Source organism: Triturus cristatus, chromosome 4_1 (genome assembly GCF_964204655.1).
Source record: "Triturus cristatus chromosome 4_1, aTriCri1.1, whole genome shotgun sequence".
In the NCBI taxonomy this organism is placed as follows: domain Eukaryota; kingdom Metazoa; phylum Chordata; class Amphibia; order Caudata; family Salamandridae; genus Triturus; species Triturus cristatus.
The window spans coordinates 665,566,703-665,586,425 of NC_140585.1; the positions used below are offsets into that span (position 1 = coordinate 665,566,703).

The 19,723-nt window shown below is 41.6% G+C and overlaps 1 protein-coding gene across 3 annotated transcripts in view; it reads right to left on the reverse strand.

Annotated features, from left to right (window-relative positions):
* The window catches only part of CNTN1 (contactin 1), a 988,997-nt gene that overhangs the window by 364,823 nt on the left and 604,451 nt on the right, over positions 1 to 19,723 (reverse strand). For all 3 annotated transcript variants that reach the window (XM_085653079.1, XM_085653080.1, XM_085653081.1), the window contains one exon: positions 2,760 to 2,887. In XM_085653079.1, coding sequence (XP_085509205.1) covers positions 2,760 to 2,887 — 128 coding nt within the window. The remainder of the gene's footprint in view (positions 1 to 2,759; positions 2,888 to 19,723) is intronic.

Genomic DNA, 19,723 nt, shown 5'->3' on the forward strand with positions numbered 1-19,723 from the left:
CCTCTTGTGGCAGAGAGGCTCTGTGCTCAGTCCAAACCAGTTCTGTCCTTGCTGGTGCAGCTTCCCAGCAGGAGGTGGAGACAGCTTTGTATAAGGCAGACCAGGCCCATTCAGGTGAAAGGAAATCTCCTCCCCCTACTCTAAATGCTGGCCAGGTCTATTCAACCCAGCCCTGACTCATCCAGGAAAGGCAGGACACACCTCAACCCCCCCAGAGGCTGTCTACAGTGAATGCACATCCCCAGTCCCTGTCACTCCGCAGCCAGTCAATACACAAACCTAGCACATGCACACTGGATGGCTAAGCAAGAAAATAGCAAATACAAGGAGATGATGGACGGAGCGCTGAAACTTTTCAGACACTCACCCCCAGTCACAGATCTGGGTTGAATCAATCATCGTTCTTTAGTTCACTTCGCAGAGCAGTTCAGACCCAGCTATATGCACATCACTCTTGACCCTGTGCCTCATGGGAAATGTCCAGCCCGAACTGCCAAGCCAGGTCTTCCCTGGACCGGAAACAAGCATCCTGGGACTGGTTTCGGGGTAACACCCCTCATCAGCCAGGCTAGCTTGAATCCAGTGGCAAAGTGAGCAAGGGACCCACGTCTAGGTATACCCTAACAACTTAGGGCGAACAAAGCAAACACAAAGAGATGATGGACGGAGCGCTGAAACTTTTCAGACACTCAACCCCAGTCACAGATCTGGGTTTAATCCATCATCTTTCTTTAGCTCACTTTGCCACGCCAGTTCAGCAAGTAAATACCCACTTTCTAAAAATGCAATTTTTTAACCCAAAATATAAAAATCATCCTTACTAAAAGGCATTTTTATATTCTGAGTTCAGGCATACTAAACCATACCTTCCTATTTGCCCCAATGGAAAAATATATTTATAGGATGTAATAAATATACTCCCATTCTATCCTATGGGAAAGATAGCCTTTCAATAGTGAAAAAACGAATTTCCCTGTATTTCACTATCAGGACATGTTACGCACATCGGCACATGTCCTACCTTTTACAGACACTGCACTCTGCCCACAGGGGTACCTTGGGCCTACCTTAGGGATGTCTCACACGTCAGAAAAGTAGAGGTCAGGGCCTGGCAAGTGGGTGCAGGCTCACTAACAGCATTTGACTTACAGGCCCTGGGCACACACGGTACACTGTACTAGGGACTTAGTAGTAAGTCAAAGAAGCCAATCATGGAAACACCAATCTATGATTACAATTTACACAGAGATGATATGCACTTTAGCACGGATCAGCAGTGGTAAAGTGCCCAGAGTCATAAAACAAAGCAAAACATGTTCAAAAACAGGAGGCCAAAAAGCAAAAATATCTGCGGATAAACCCACTGAAAAAGTCAGGTCTACCACACACCAACATGCGCACTGCGCTCAGCCCCTTTAGGCCTCCTACAAATTCTTAAGATTATTATGATTAGGAAGGGAGGTCGCCCCTTTTCTTTCCTCGCGGCCAAGGCTTGGAACACCTTATCTCCTTCCCTAAGACAGTCTCCTACTTTGGACATATTTAAGAAAAAGCTAAAAACACATCTGTTCAATCTGTAAGTCACTTGTTTTCTCCCTCCAGCTCACAGTGCCTGGACGCTCCTCAGGGAACAACTATTGCACTATACAAGGGTGTTTCATACATTCACCGCCCTGACAGTGGTTCAGCGCGGCATGTTTTTCACTTTGAGAGCTGGTCTACAAAGACATGTACTGATATAAAAATATGTGTGGTTGGTGCAGTGCCTGCACCAACCACACATATTTTACAGTGCTTAATTTGTAATCAAATAAGTGCCAGGGCTCCTGTCAGGAGGCCACGGCAGCATCCGCCACAAATTGCCCCTCCCATGCTGCCAATGATAGTAACAACACAACTACTAGCCATCACACTTATACAACCATGACAATTCAGACAATGTCATGCCCCTCAAACTAAAGGAATCCTTTGGGTGGCAGGTAATAGCAATTTTTAATGTATATTTAATTAATAATTAAACTGCTGTAGTGATCATCTCTAAATTAGCCAGACAACGCCACCTTGCGACAGACTGTCACTGGCGCCGGTGTTGACATTTAAGAGCCGGTTTTGAGCACTGGAAATCACAGACTGAAATTGAGCACTGCGCATCACCTAGTTTTTCTCGCTTCCCTCAGGTCTGTGAAGTCCCAGGAGGGGCAGTAGAAGGTTGGTGAGACCACCATCTGCGATTTGGTTGCCTCACTCTGATCACCACAAACCAAGGTGAGACTGCGGATCATGGGACAAGTGAGAGCTTTGTTTTCCACCGTTGTGATGTTATAGCGGTGAATAACTGGATTTTAATCCAGCAAATTTTTCATGACTTTCAATGGAAGCCAAATACAACTAATGAAATAGACACAAGCGAGTAGTCATGAATTTTACGATAATTAGTTATATTTGCACGGGGTGAACAATTTGAGACATAACAGCTGACACATTTAAAGGCATAAAATCAAAAAGAGGTCAGTATCAACAAAAATGGTTGCAGCTGCGCCCACTCAGGACAGCTGTCAACCTTCATCAGGCATGTTCAAAACATGACCATTAATGTTCACTAGGCCAGTCATGACTTTTGGAAAATCCGGATTGTCAAGGATCCAACAAGGGCTGCCTCCTTAGCAATACGACGTTTTCCCAATGGACGATAACACCAAGATGAAAGATAAAAGGGCACTTTGATTTATTTCATGAGGAAATGGAAACAAACGACGTACCTGTGACAGAAAGGGTTCCAGTACTGTTAGCTTTCCCTCGGTCATTTTCTGCAAAACATGTGTAGCTGCCTTCATCAAGTTTTGTGATGTTGAGTATTTCCAGGCTGCCATCGTACCAGGTCGATATCCTAATCCGGAGAGTAAACAGAGAGGTAAAGGCCAGATCAATTGCAGTGGAATACTGTAACTAAACACACTGATACAGGGCTTCAGGGAAGCCCGTTCACATATAATCACATTTTGCATATCAATGAAAATTACTGCAGTCTTGCACCACTAGTGTCAACAGAGCAATATTTTTTCCATAGGTAAGTGCAACGGTACGTTCAGTGCTGAACTTTATTAAAACGTCTCAATTCTTAAAAGTGTTGAAGCGTTAAGCACTATTAATCTAGATGTGCAGATACTAGTGAAGCATTCATGGATTTCAGAGGCAAGGGGCCAGATGTACGAAGCATTGTTTCTGATCGCAAAAATGCTTTTACAAATGTACAAAACCAAAATTTCAATTCGGGATCACGTTGGTGAATTGCAATTTGTGTTTGTGATTTGGCATTTGGAAGGCCTGTGTTTAGGGCGTCCCTTCCAAATACCAATTTTCATTGGTATGTACGAATGTTTTGCGACCTAAATGCGGTCACAAAACAGTATTTTTCCACCAACCTGAAGTTGGTGATAACCCGTTCGCAAATGGGAAGGGGTCCCCAAGGGTCTCCTCCCCCTTTATAAATGGTTCAAAATTTATTTTTACGAGCAGGCAGTGGTCACACAGACCACTGCCTACTTTAAAAAAATGAAAAGAAACCTTTTCATTTTTTGTTTGAAATGCATCCCATTTTTCTTTAAGGAAAGCGGACTGCATTAAAAAAATAAAAGATTGCTTTATTTAAAAGCAATCACAGACATGCTAGTCTGCTAACCCCAGCAGGCCACCGTGCCTGTGATTTTGTGATTCCCAATGGATCGCAAACTGAGACCTATCTCATTAATATTCATAGGGTAGGTCTATTTCCGACCCACTAGGAATCGCAAAAGTGTAAAATACACTTAAGTATATTAGTGTTTGCGATTACCAAATAGTGAATTGCAAAAATTTGCAATTTGGTATTCGCAAACATTAATATTAGTACATGTGGCTGTAGATTCCTTTATGGAGTTTTACTCCATGCAGATAAAGCACAGGGGCAAATATGCTGCCACGGATACCATAAACATTTGCCAGAAATTAAGCTGAGCCGAAATCCCAGGAAAGCATGAGTTCCCTCTGCAGCCTCTTTAGGTGGTGAGTCACATTATCTAAGCTTTAATATGTACCTTTTGCAAAGCTGATATATGTGCTGGTTGATACTATTGACCTTCATATTGTAGGAATGCCGCATCTCATGGGGTGTCCAGTGACACACTAGTCAACACCTGTCCCCTCACACTTGATAAAAAGAGTTTCACATGTATGATCGGCACTCTTGTACACACAGGTTTCAGGTGCCACAAGAGTAGTACTGCCTCAGTTGTATGTGGTAATGTACACAATAATAAACCCGTGTTTTAACTGTTATGTGTGTTTGTAAAGCACACTATTGCCTGGGTCTACTGGTACTGTGCAGGTGGGTGTGCCTAGCCCCACCTTTGTTAGGTTGATCAGTGCTGTAGGAAGGCGGGTGTGGTGAGTGCGGCCCACCCCGGGTGTCATCACTGAGTTAATCAGAATAGTAACTGTTTCTGCATATAATTTTCTATAATCGCATGTTTTATTTTAACTCTAAGTGAGTATATGCACTGGCTGGATAATTCGATATCAATAAACGTTAATAGATTCCCTTTGTTTATAGATTTGCAGATGTATTGTACTACAAAAGAAAAACTCTCAGATATTTTGTCGCGAATTCATTGTGAGAAGGAATACAAACCTGTGAACATTTTCAGCAGCACTAGATGGTGCTGTCTCACTAAATATGTGCATCACTTATATCGGTCACCAATTCATAAGATTGTTATTCAATTTAAAATATTTTAAGTAGGGAACATAAATGGCAATTAGGAAACTCAGTTAAAGTATTAGGAAAGCTAAGCAGGGATGAGAAACAAAATCGGTTCTTAATGAAGTAAAATAACAAACACAAATGATAGCTGACTAAGAAGATAAGAAAAAGTAAATAAAAAAGAATGCAACAAAAAGTAAACTATATATCTGGCCAAATAAGACCAAAATGAAACGCCAAAAGACGAAAAGAAAATAATTGTCTGGTATAGGAAATGCAGCTTTTTAGTTATTCATTTTCATGCATATATATTACAATACCCATCTACAGCATTTGAACGTTATTGTTCACAGATGGGTGCATTTACATATCTCTGGGCGGTAGATACAGCTGCTGAGTGAAATCACGAGACATCCAAGACTGCATAAACCCCCTCTTGTGAGGATGTTGGCCCTCCATCATTATATCCAGACGAAAACACTAGCTACCCAAGGCATTCTGATTGCCAAAAATGTTGCACAGCCTTTGTTAATTTAGGCTTTATTCATACGGTCCGCGCTGTACAATAATGCTTATTACACTGTACACAGTGTTGAAATCAATGTAAAGGCATACAAGTACCTCAAGAGGTTTTAAAAATCTGTAAAATGCATGGCGTATTATATTAGATCATTTTTAGGATGCAAGCGGAAAATAAAGACTTCTGTTTTGCACACAAAAAACTGCAAGGATGTGTTGGGTTAATATGGGCTGTGACTGTGTGGATAAGAAGGTCAGCATCTTATCCCTAGACCTGGCATACTTTAAAACTAAAAGCAGAACATTTCAAGAACGAGTATAGGAGAGAGACACCAGCTGTTTGCCAAGCGTCTTTAGGAGGTAGTGAGTGGGAACTACAGGCATGGAGGAATACCTGAGCTGGGAGAGGGACCGGGTACAGTGTGTCAGTGTGGGCCAGGGTAGAAGGAAATATCTGTGGGAGAGAACCGTGAGAGGGGGCGTGGCAGAGGGGCTCGATTGCCTCCCTCACCCTCAAGGGTAAGATCAGAACAAAGACTGATAAAAAGTGATTGAACATGTCTGGTTGTTCTGATTGGTTTCCCATCATAATCTCAACACGAAAAGCATCGGCTGGCACAGATCCTCTATGCTTTACTTGGACGTGTGCTAATCTAAAAAGCACTTCATTTCAACTACACAAAACACGATAAAATGTAATTTCTAATTCTAACCCCAGAACTAGGAGTATTATGGTTCACACTGATGTCAGTATTATGGAATAAATCTCGTTCGCTCTGTTTGGATATGCGCTAATCATGAAAAAGGGCTTAATTTAAACTGTAAAATTACAAGAGTAAACTTTCCGTTGTAACACCAGTGCTAGAAGTTTTAGGGGTAAGATTTCTGTCAACATTTAGGTAGTTGGTACTGAATACTGTCGAGATTATGCTGTCGACATTTGAGCATGGCAATATTTTTTATCACACCATAAGGACTGAGGGGCTTATCTATGAGAGCCCTGTGTCACTTTTGCCCCACTAAAAATGATACATGCATGACACAGGGTTCTCATAAGGATTTATGAAGCCACGCAAAGCCACCCTGCGTGGCTTTGAATGGCCTCATAAATCATGAGTAACGCTACGTAGCGCAAATAGCAGCCAGGAGGCATTCTATGAGTTTTACCACGCAACACCTATGGAATTTGATGCTGCTCTCTTTGATCAAAATGATACTTGGGTACAAGCAGTCTCAGCAAAAAAACTAGTATTATTAAGATCAACAAACGCCCTGAGAAATTTTGCTAAAAAACTAGGTAAGAGACCACCAGCTGAACTGATCAAGATTTATAAAGCAAAGTGTGTCTCCTCTGCGGTTTACAGGGCAGGGTCTGGGGTTTTTGCTGACCTGCTTCCGATTCAAAGGGCAGAAAATTATTTTCTAAGATATATTTTATCTGTCCCGAACAGTACATCATCAACTATCTGTCACACAGAGCTGGGTCTTCCGTATATTTCTGATCTAATAAAACTAGAGCTAGTTCTCCTATGGCACAGGCTCTGGACCAGAGAAGAAACAAAGTTAAACCAAGATATCCTGATAGACACTTTAAAACTAGAAGGGGCCCTGAACATACCTTGTCTGAGATACGTCAGGAATTTATTACAAGATTTAGGTCACTTAGAATATTTTACTAACCCAAGAACGATTGACATAACGAGGAAGGATCTAAAAAAAGAGGCTCTGAGGCTCCTGGACACTGTCAGAATATCCTCAGAGATTATAAAGCCGACCGTTATGTACAATCAATTGATCTTAACCACTTTTAATATTCAACCCTATTTAACTTTTGTACCAGGTGTTTATGACAGATTTTTATTGACTAGATTTAGGCTTGGGGGTTTTCACAGACTTGTCACTATCCCTAAAATTAATGATTGGGCAGAAGATCTTGATTTGTGCACCTGTGACAACCACTCAGTACAATCCACGATACACGTCGTACTTTTTTGTAAATTTTATCTTGATGCGCGAAAAGTCTGTTTATTACCGATCTTGAAATTATTGGGGCTCCGGCAATGTCGACTGGCATTTCTTGCATTACAACTTCTGGATAATGTGCACAATGTTTTTAGGATTTTAACATTATTAAAACGGGTCTTGAGTCAAAGGAAATGTATGTCTATTTAATCTCTTTGTATCTGTAATTTGAAATATGATCGATCACATTGTATAGAATAGTTGCTATTATTTATGACTGAGATTTTCAACTTGTGTGATATTTTAACTCATGAACATAATTGTGGTATTTTTATGTGCTTTTATGATTGTTTCACATGGCAATCAAATAAAGTTTTCTTTGATTTGATTTGATACCGTCCCAGATTTAGAAGTGGTGTAAACCTGGGGAAGAGCCAAATACACACACCTCTCAGGGTAAGGCATAATGAAAAGAAATATGTTAACTACTTATCATTTTTCTGCAGCATACTTAGAAAGAGGAAAACGCCACTTAGAATTGTTTTTGTGCAAGAAGGTGTCTCTTCCTGCACAAAAACACTGCTGCATGCAACAGAGGAACCCTTGCACCAGTATGCAAGGGTGCATACATTGGTGCTAGAGTGCCAAATGGCGCCAGCGCAAGGAAAAAAACCCAGAAATGCACCACATTGCTAAAATAAGGTGCATTCCTACCCTTTCAATTTGGCGTATGGCAGCACAGCAAGGTGCCTTGCTGCACTGCCTATACCAAAATGCCATAAGTGAGGCCCTGTGTCTCTCAACACTATCGCATAGGGGCGGGTATCATAAGATAATGTGCAACCTTAGTAATTTAATACCCTTCAGCTTTCATTTCCAATCTCATACTCCTTTCAGACCTCTCAGTACATCATCCTTTTGAGCTACTACATACATTTGTTTATGATAGAAATACCTACCTACTGCTCTTGTCTCTGGGAACCTCCCAGAGTATCATACTCTAAAAGATTCATTTGTATTATATATTAATATCAGGAATCTCCATGCCCCTTCCGCATTAGAAATTGAAGGAGTGCAAAGTGGGTAGGGTTGTCCATGGGATCTTTTTCCCTTTTGGTTAGGGAGGGACAAAGAGTCACCCCTCCCCCGACCCAGTGCCAGGCATAAATGTGGCACCTCTGAGGACCTTCTTCAGGACACTACTGGACGTGTGGAAGGCAGATGAAGGGCTGCACCTGATGTTGAGACCTGTAAGGGGAACCATAAGGGCTGGACCTGCTCCCACTTGTAACCCAGACAAAGTAGTGGACTGCATACATCAGTTGGCTGACCTCCAGTTAAGGTACAGGGACACAAATACTGCAAGAAGCTAGGTTTCCTACAAGAGCCAAGCTGACCAGTTTCAACCAGACATGTCCTGGACCCTGCTGGTGGCTTCTTTTGGAGTGAGTCCCGACCCTCATGTGTTGTTCCTGAGGTACTGCAGCTCTTAGCTTGTGTCAGAGTGTACTCTTCCTGCCTAGTCCTAGAAATCTGGGACCTAGAATGTTTTTGATAAATTCTATCTTGTGGGACTGGGACCAACCTGCTATACGATAGGCAGAGAGTGCATCACCAGTGGGCCTGACGTTGCCGCAGCTCCCACTATGCTTTCGACAGCAACAAACATGATTGAGTGGGCATGATGCCAACCAGCCTTACATGGCGTCAAATCTTTTTCGGCTACATCATGTAACCTTGCCCCACAGAAATCCAACTTCCAAAAAAGGTTCTTAGTCTGAAGGTAGAAGTCTTCACAGGATCTGACGCTGGGCAGGATCTGATTGACATCAAATGCTTACTGGGCGCAACCTCCAGTATTTTCCCACTCAGAGCCTTTCCCATCTTGTTAAAAGGCTTCGCTGAGACCTTATTCTTTGTCTCTTACCTAGTTTTTTAGCAAAATTTCTCAGGGCGTTTGTTGATCTTAATAATACTAGTTTTTGTCAACCCATCATCAACAAGCCTGTCTGTGGCTCCAACCTACAGCCTTGACCTGGAAAGCACACTACCTTCTTTGACATTTTCAAAATGTGAAAGTAACTTTCTGACCACGATTAATCAGACCTTTGTACCCACGACCGGCCTGTAACCACACCCTTGTACGCTCTGGCATTGCCAGTTGATCACAGTTGGAGCTTTGTGCTTTTTAGTGCTATTTTTATCTAAAACTTTACAAATGTAAACCTTCAGATTCCCATTTTTGTATTTCAGTCCTTTAGGTTTCATTTTGTTAATTAAATTATTCTCTATTTTTATAAATTGCCAAATGAGTTTTATTGTGTTGTGTTTTTTTTTGACTTTTTAATTGTTTTGGTACTTTTAAATGCTTTACATATTTTCTTGTAGTAAGCCTGTCTGCAGTGTGTCATCGCTACCAGGGATTGAGCACAGGTTTAAATTACTGAAACCTTTACTTGGCCTAACAAGAATAGTGCCATTATTATTAATGGTGGACTAACATCCTCCCTAACTAATAATCGACTTTCTCACACCAGAATCAATGTTCCCTCTAATTATTTTCTTTTGTATGCAGCAGCGAAGGGTCTTTCTGCACTTCCTCTTAGGCCATGTGCAACAGACATGTTAAATATTGCAATGCAAGTGATTGCAGCACATGAGGTACTAAAATCAGTGGTGTTTCTCACTCCAAATATTTTTTTAAATCAAAGTAAACTGGTGTATTTTGGTTCAATTTAACTGTATGTAATAGTCAAATGTGAGACACTTGTAATTTCATCACAAATCATTTCTCATACAACATGATGCTAAAGATACTACAGCAATTGATCACTTTCCAATATCTCTGTTATAGAAAAATATGAGTTCATACTTCATACCAGAGTATTTCGACATCTGATCTAAGATATCTCCTCATTCCCTTCCGTCATCAGGTTCCATGCATCGATTGCATTACACAGAATTTGTCTCCTATTTAAAAGTAGTCTTAGGTACAACCCTCAGAGCAAGATGTTACTCAGCCTCTGGTGGGTTGTGGACAACAAACTCATGTCACATCTAATCAACATTAGCAGTAAGCATGTCAATTGGTGTTAATCACTTTTTGTTCCAATGCCCTTCTTATATAATCCCTCGACAGACCTGGCTTAAACCAATGTGCCGGACCCTGGGTACCAGGAATACCAAGGTGGCAGTTCGTATTTTACGATCTGCTGAAACTTCATTTGTTTATATATCTGTTGCAAAGTTTCTCGGCAGGGCATGGGTGATTAGGAGCAAAATGTTGTCTTGATTAATTTTCCTCTCCGTGAATTGCTCAATCATTCTGTAAATATCTCTATTTATTTATTGTTTTAAATCATCTTAAAATATCTTAAAATGTATTATCTTGTAAATGTATGGTATATTTATGCTTTTATGACAATCGTCGAATAAAGCTTTCTTGACTTGACTTGATTTCACGAAAACTATCACAGTAGTTTTTCTATTTCCCCCAATAATTGTCTGTCTGACTAGGGCCTTCAGCCTATATACATTTGAAACATGTATTGAAATCAAGACAATGTGAGCACATCCCCTTTTCTAATAAGGCTCCAACCAAACTGCTAGATATTGTAACTTACCCACTGTATCAGATGTGTTATTAGATGCATTTTAGGTTTTGACAGGCATGTGTTTCAGAAGACATGCCATCACCAATTAAAGTGTAACAAAGGGCTTTTGTATCTCAAAACAAAATTGCTTTTGCCATTGCAAGAGCGCAAAACAATGTCCAATAGAAACTACATACAACCTTGTGTCTCCATTAACCAACTGTAAAAATTGTAAGTACTTGCCATGCGGTTAAACATCAGTATTAAACATAATATAAATAGCTGGTATTTTCATATTTGTCTCCATAGGAGGGAGAGAGAGAGAGAGCAGAGGTACATCATACCATTTTAGAATTTTGTGAAGCGCGTATGCATTCTTTTAGCTGCTTCCAGTGCTGAGTGAGAATAGAAACAGCAAAGAAGTGACAGGAGAGAACGAAGACGAGGAGAAAAAAAGGAAATGTTGGGGCATTCTGAAATTTCATGTAGTACATGTGCCAACCTAAGGCTGCTTCCAAGTGAACAAGGAAAATGAAGAAGCATGGAAGATGGGGTTTGTAAAAGAGGAGAACATTGCAGCATGTTGGATGCTTGTTTAATTGTTATACTGCCCCAAGACTACTTCAAAGTGCAAGATGGGCAAAAGAATCGAGAATAAGGGATCATGAGCAAGAGATAGATCAGGAAACATGGACTTATAGGGGGCATATTATCAAGGCCGGCGTTAAAATTATCGCCGCTTTAGCGGCAGGAAACTGCCGCTTAAGCGGCGATAATGGGCTTGATAATATGCCGCAGAGAATTCCAATAGAAGCCCAGGTTCACACCAGAACTGCGACCTTTGCTCCTGAAGAGACACTAGACGCTGGAATAAGGATGCTGGCTGAACCCACTTGCACACAGCTTACAGGGAACATAAACCGAGACATGTAAATTTTGCTGTGATGAGCACCAAAATCTCCATGTTAATTGCCATTTTATGAGAAAACTCATAATAGTGCAAGACCAACAAATAACGTAGCCCACTTTACTGCCTCAAACACTGGGCCACTTGTAACATGGGCATATCGGAGAGAATTGTGGTTTAAGAGTAGGCCTGGGTGGTGCACTATGTTCCATTCATGGAGTTTGCTGAGTTTTCTGTACTCCGGTCTCCACGGAGCTTTCGGAGTACAGAAAACGCAGCATTGCGTAGTGCAGCAGAGTATTTTCCCCGCTCGAGCTCGCAAACGGTAAGTTTGTGAGGACGAGCTGCAGGTCGGGTCGGGTTTCTACCTGAGCAGCAGGAAGACCAGTGCAAACAGCAGTTCTTACTACCCTCCACCACTTGTGAAACTTCGCTGAGTTTTTTTGTAACTTTGCGGAGTTCCGTGTATCAAAACTCCGCAAACTACGCCCAGTCATGCAACTTGGAATGCTGATCTCTGTGCAAACTCTTGTATACTTAGAGATTGAAAAATAACCTTTATCTTGCACTAAGGGACTAATGCCTTTAAGGATCACAGCATTTCCTACTAGACACAGAATAGATAAAACTGTTTGATACACCATGCCCCAAATCTTGTGTATCTTTCTGGCTTATTTCAGAGATAACGGGAAATCCCTGTCTATATATCTGGGTTTCCTTTCTTTGCTCTTATGTCACTCTTTTTATTTGCATAGTGTGAGGTCACTCCTGGATGATCTTTACGTTCACTCTACAATAATCAAACCAGTTGATTCACCATATTTAAAACCTTCTGCTTGTGAGCATGGAGTTATGTATGTATGCATATTTATTTTAACTTTTTATTATTTGCAAAGCATTTTAAAATATGTATCAGTATAACAAACTGATTTTCTAATACAACATACTATAGAAATGCAATAAATTGTTATTCGTAGATGTAAGAAATTGGATGATTATTTGGGGAGGTTGACTGCCACATCAGGGAATAATCACAACGTGGGTCACTAAATTAAGCTGAGCTTAACCACCTCACAGCTATGGCACATAGCAGACAGGCCTAATTTAGGAGAATGAATAAAGAATTTATGCAGCAGCAGAACTGTAATAAAGTATGTTAGAAATCGGGGTCTCTAGTTGGAGGACTTCGGTACCTTTGTCCGAATAGGGACCATTGCTTCTAGTCAGGGTAAGGGGAATACACACTTTACCCCCTGGGTAGCTTGGCACAAGCAGACAGACTTATACCAAAGGCAATGTGTAAAGTAATTGTACTCAAAACACACAGTAATACAGTGATAAGACCACAAATGGACACAACACCAGCTTAGGAAAAATAAACTATCTTTATCTAAACTCAACATGACCAAAACGACAAACATCCAACATACATGTGATAAGAATATGACTTTTCAAAGGTTCCAAGTAACTGGGTCCATAAAAACTATTGATGCGTGATTCTACACAAAGTACCAGTAGATGCGTCAAAATTCACATGGCCAAACAGCTGCAGAGATGTGAAGTGTCAAAAACAAATAGATTTGTAAGTTCCGGAGACCTTGGGGAGGTGATGCAACAGTTCTGCTGCACGCAGGAGAAGTGCCGCATTGAATCCGGTCTTTAGGTGGAAGTGATACGTTGACTCCAAGACGTTTGTGGTCTGTGAGTGATGCGTCGGGAAAACTTGCTGCACAGGTACATGGAAATCCGGGATGCGTTGCAATCGATGTGGCGGCGTTGAGTGGAGCTGCAGCTGGACAGGCACTGCGTCGGTTTCTGCAGCAATGGGGCTATGCTAGGAGATTCTTATCACATGGCGGTGCTGCATTGAGACAAACAGCCGCAAGAAGATCAATGCATCTATTTCTTCAGTTCTTGTCGTCTTCCAGCTCCCAACAGCAGGAACAATTTCCAGAGGACAAAACTGAAACAGGCACCTGAAGCAGGTCAGAACTCTCAGCAACAGAGTTCAGGACACACAGCCCCTTGGAGATCTTCTTCAGGCAGGTTCGTAGCAAAGTTACAATCTTTGTCCTTTCCTTGGCAGAAACAGCAACTGCAGGCCCACCCCACACAGCACACAGCAAAGGGGCAGAACTCCTCCTCACAGTTCTTCAGCTCGTCTCCTTGGCAAAGGTTTCTCTTGAGTTCAGAAGTAATTTAAAGTTCTGGGGTTTAAGGTCTAATACTTATACGCTATTTTGTCTTTGTTCAAGGGTCTCTGAGCCCAGTCCAAAACAGTTATGTCCTCACTGATGCAGTATGACCACAGGGGATGGTTACAGCTTCATGCAAGGGAGACAGACCCTATTCAGATGCAAGAAAATCTCCTCCCACTACTCTAAACGCAGTAAGTGCCGTTCAGCAGAGCTCTGAGTCATCCAGGAAGGGCCAGGCACAGCTCAACCCCTGTGGCTGTCTACAGCGAATGCACATCCCCAGCCCCTGTTGCTCCAAAACCAGACAGTCAATACACAAACAGGCAGAGGCACACAGAATGGTTAAACAAGAAAATGCCTACTGTCTAAAAGTGGCATTTTTAAACACATAATTTGAAAACCATCTTCACTAAAAGATGTGCTATTTAATTATGAGTTCAGAGAGTCTAAACTTTATTTCTATATCTTGTCCCAATGGGAAGTTATACATGTACGATGTTACAAAGTATTTCCCATTCTATCCCATGGGACAGATAGCCTTTCAATAGTGAAAAACGAAATTGGCAGTATTTCACTATCAGGACATGTCACACACACCAGGACATGTCCTACCTTTGACACATACACTGCACCCTGCCCATGGGGGTGCCTTGGGCCTTACATGTAAAAAAAAAGGGAGGGTTATGGCCTGGCAAGTGGGTGCACTTGCCAGGTCAACATGGCAGTTTAAAACTGCACACAGACAGTGCGCCGGGTATGCCCAGACGTGGGTCCCGGGCTCACTGTGCCACTGGATTCAAGCTTTCCTGTCTGAAGAGGGGTGAAACCCCGAAACCGGTCCTAGGATGCTTGTTTCTGGTCCAGGGAGGACCTGTCTTGGCAGTTCGGGTTGGACCGTTCCCATGAGGCACAGGGCCAAGACTGATTTGCATATGGCCAGGTCTAAACTGGGGTGGCATGGTGAGCAAAAGAATGATGGATTTAACCCAAATATCTTGACTGGGGGTGAATGTTTTGATTGGTTCAGCATTCCGTCAATCAGTTGTGTGTCTTTCACAGACAGTGCTGTGGCAGGTCTGAGATACCTTTCCAGGGCTACTCCTGTGGGTCGCACAATAGGCCCTGCAAGCCCACTAGTAGCATTTGATTTACAGGCTCAGGCATACTCAGCGCACTTTACTAGGGGCTTACCAGTAAATCAAATATGCCAATCATGGACAAACAATCATGTTCTCAATTTACACACTGACCATTGCACTTAAGCACTGATTAGCAGTGGTAAAGTGCCCAGAGTCCTGAAGCCAACAAAAACAGGTCAGGAAAAAATTGGAGGAAGAAGCAAAAAGTTTGGGGATATCCCTGAAAAAAGGGCCAAGTCCAACAAAGTGAAAACAATAAGCAATATAAATCCCCCCCAAAATTTTGAAAAATAGTGCAAAGTGCCAACGGAAGTCAATGATCACAGTATACTGAACCTACGCCTGATTTGGGACCAAATGTGATTGGAGACCTGGTCTAGTGTACAAAATGGATTGTCCAGTGAAAGTCTGGAAGCCAAAAATTTCGACAAATTTCAGAGTCTTCATTTTTTGTAAAGAAAAAACTGTTTGCTCGTGAGACAGATCTGCAGCTGTAGCTGCCACAATGGAACTGCTGGTCAGACACTTGTTACAGGCTGGCCCAGCTAAGGCTCTGGAGCTTGTGAGGTATTTGCTTGACAAGGTTTCTAAGACCTAAAACCGAAAGGGGCTTTGTTGTTTTTTCAGAGATGCTGTAGCTTTTTAGGGAGGTGACTCTGAAATTCATTTTGGTGCAATGGAACTGTGGTCAGGTACTTTTTGGGGTAGTTTCCCTTGGCTCTAGAGCTCTAGAGCAAACGTTTGCAAACGTTTTCCTGGTGAACAAGCAAACACAAGAGTACACTTCTAAGCCCACCCCCCAAGGACTTGCAGGTCACTTGGAGACCCCCAGGGTGCAAGGCAGAGGACATTAGAACAGTCCATTCCAGGTTCCAGTTACCACTGGTCAGCTGAAAATTGTAGGGAAAAGGTCTCTTGCAGATTTGTGCGTCCCTGTAGCTAAGCTGACTGTTGCAGTCCACTTCTTTGTTCCGCATGAAGCCCAGTGGTCTGGATTCACAAACTACATATTGTAGTATGTAAAGTAGTACTACAATAGTATGCATACTTTCTACAAAATGTAGTTCACAGATCCACGGGTGTAATTGTAAACCACTACTTTTCCAAGCTTTTCTATATGGAGAGTCTCACAAATGTACGTTTATTACTAAGCACTAACTGTAGGAGGGACCAGGGTGAGTGGCTGGAAAAGGGGAACATGTGCTACTAAATGGAAGGGGTTTTAGAAGGAGTAAGGTGGGGTTCAAGAAGGGATAGGGAGGAGTAAGCCCATTGCTACTCACAAAATGCACTTCTAAAGTTACTACAGCCATACTGGACTCAAAACAGTAGTAAATGTACTCCAGCTCAGACCTGAAGTAAGTCAGGTGCCACACATGGCCATTCACTAGTACTGCAACAGCTTCTAATCCCATAGAAAATAATGGAGACAGGGACTTAAAATAGCCCTTTTTAGAAAACAATGCTAATACTAAACATCTGTGTCATTTAGTATTAATTGCATATATACAACATATAACTTTTAGTTTATTAATAATGTTCAATTATGTATTCGTTTGATTTATTTTATTATTTAAGTAAACATGCAGCAGAAGTCATATGCAAATTCTTGCATTTTACATCATTCATCACAAGGTCTGACCTTTTTTCATAAAAATCAGATAATTGTATTTAAATCTAGCATAGACACATATTCAGGGAGAAACATCAGCAGATTTCCTGGAAGCAGCGTTGGAGTTGTGTACGGCAAGCATTTTTCATGGAAGGCCACCAATTACTCAGAGCTGTACATTTCTCAGCTCAAGAACACCATAAACAAGACAGAGGGCGACCTACTCAAAGAACAGATGCTGATTTAAAAAATAAAGCAATTCTGTTATTTAGCAAAGATATTTATTTTATAGGCCACCCAAGAAACTTAGATGGATAATATTTGGTGCTTCGAAGGCTTAGCTACAGACTAGAAAGGAGGGGTTAGTTAACAAGGCTGGCTTCATCATTCAATTATTGAATTAAGGGAATACCACGAATAATGTTGTAATTCCATTTAATATATTGTTTATTAATCAATTTCATTCTAACTGTTACGTTTAATTTGTATAGTTACATGTGTAGATATAACTGTAGTTCATTAGGGCATTATATTTAAGTAAAGCCTTAAAATATAGTGTAGATTTCTTGTGCATGTCCACTCATGGGGAAAAGAGTTTTGGAACGCACTAACACAACAAATAACCCTATAGTCTAACCGGACTGATTGTTTACTTCTATGCACCATCCTCAAGTAACGTGTAGAAGGGTTGTGGGTTACAGTCTTCAAGATTCCCTGGCTAGAATTGGTAAATTAGCTAAACCTGCACTTTGCCAGAAGGTTCAGGGTATCTAAAATTGAGCAATATTTGCTGCAAAAGAGGCAAAGCATATCAGTGGCATTTCACATATCTTTGTGTACTCTACCAATACTAGCACTTTTCAGCTAACTTAGAACTCATTATCTATCCTCCAATAAAGCAGATTCCCTCCCATATCGACCCCTGTAATCCTTTTTTAGGTACTATCCAAACTCTTTCTGGCCATCTATGCCACACCTATTAACATGACTCTATCTTCATATCTTTCAGTGTAAACCTAGAGATCTCCGAAAGAACCAGTAGCTTCTGTTCTCTATATCAAAATTCCTTACAAAATTCAAAATATGCCACTTTGGTATCAGTTCAAATATCTTTGTCTACACAGGGGGTAGGGTTGTGCACTCTTGCTTTTTATTGAGCCATTGGTAGACTGCTAATATTGCACTTAAATGTAACAATGTAAGGACCCACATATTGGAACATTCCTAAGGAAGAAGCATGATTGCCATGTACTTGATTCATGTAGTCCAATGTCATTCATGCCATTCAATTCAGGTTATTTTTCCTTTTCTTGTGAGGAGCTCATAGACTGAGTCCTAAATTGATCTAGTCCTGTTTTCTGGGTAAACTTCATGCATCATTTACCATTTCTAGCTGTAATTGGTCCCATTGACACCTGCCGGTTTTCAGCAGCACAAGAGCCAGCCTGGTGTCATATATGGATACCCTATCACAACCAGCCTTCAGCCTGCCACCAATATGAGATGAGAAGGTGTCACTCATATCAAGATGACATCTCATGCTACTCTAGAGGCCTGAGTCCTACAGGTTGCAATGTCTTCCTCTCGTATAGGTCTTTTTTTTATCAGTATCTCCTTCTCTGACCTGGCTGATTGCCCTTATCTTTTGGAAGGAAGCTAGATGGTCTGTCTTGTTAATGCCTGGGATATATACTGTGGGCTAGGGTATGAATGTCAATCCAGTTCACATATACAATATCTCCCCAGGGGTAAGCAACTCTCACTATGCACTGTATAGTGCTCTAATTCTACACAGAAATAACATAATTCATGGATATAGCTCAGCCCTTCTTCTCAGTATTTTTAGATCCTTGCCAGAAACTAAAGGGCAATCAGCAGTCTTAACACAATTCCCAACCCCCCATTCTTGCTCTTGGTTTTCTGACTCCAGACAAGTGAAGCACATAGATTTCGAATGTCACTGGTGCGAGGTATAAAGTTTTGGCCAAATTTCAGCTCGGAAGCATCCTACTTTTCTCTGTGGGGGCTGTCTAGGCTCATCAAACTTAAAATGAGCTTTGATGCAGTGTGTTTTATGGCTGAAGTAATGGATCATGCTATTCTGAATCCTACCCCTCTTCATTCCTTGGTCTCCTGTATAAAGTCCCACTCAGCAGCACTCTCCAATTACTTGATTCTGGCTTTTCCATTTGTTGAGTAGACTGCTCTACTTTCAGGCACAATTTGGTGCTGCTCACTTTGCCTGGAGGGGTGTTCAATTACATCAAACCAAAATTTCCATCATAAAACATGCACTGATTGAGTTGCGTGCACTGTGTTCTCAAGCCTGCAGTCTCTTCAGACACAAGAGTTAAGGAGCATTTTCATCATTCAAACTTTTGTTTTTTCTTAGGATGTTTTTACAGTTCCATCTCTGCTTCTGAGTGGTGCTGCACATGGACCAACTGTAGCCTTGAAATATTCACTAGAAATCATAAAAGTCCTGATATGATTACTGTCTTTATGACATTTCAATCTTTGACACCTTGAATAACTAATTTACTGATCCCATAATGCAATGCCAAGTATTCGCAAAGATCCAGCATCCACTAATTCAACATGTTCAATGGGACTAATCTTGCTGCTTCTCAGCACAAGGTTCTCTCTTTCAAAACCTGTACAAGATAGGATTTTTACACACCTGTGACTAATCTTGTACAACACAATCTTGTGATCACACCCTGGGCTTCTTGCTACCTGGAACTGCTTACAAGCAGGCGCTGCCTGAAGCTCATTGTTTTAGCACTGATGTTTACACCTCTAAGTCCTGGAACTCTTGTTGCCTGTACGAAATTCATTTTATTTATTTAATTGTTTACTTACCTGCAATTATCCATATTCCGGTTTTTAGAACCCCCCACTGTTAGACCCGGCCCTCGTAACATAGTCAGACCTGACCCCTGCACCTCACACCAGCCCCGAGCCCCTGGCCTGGCCGATCCTTCCCACCAGAACACACACACCCGACCCGGACTTCCCCCGTCCGTAGGCCTTCCCCCCTTCGGCCACCCCGGGC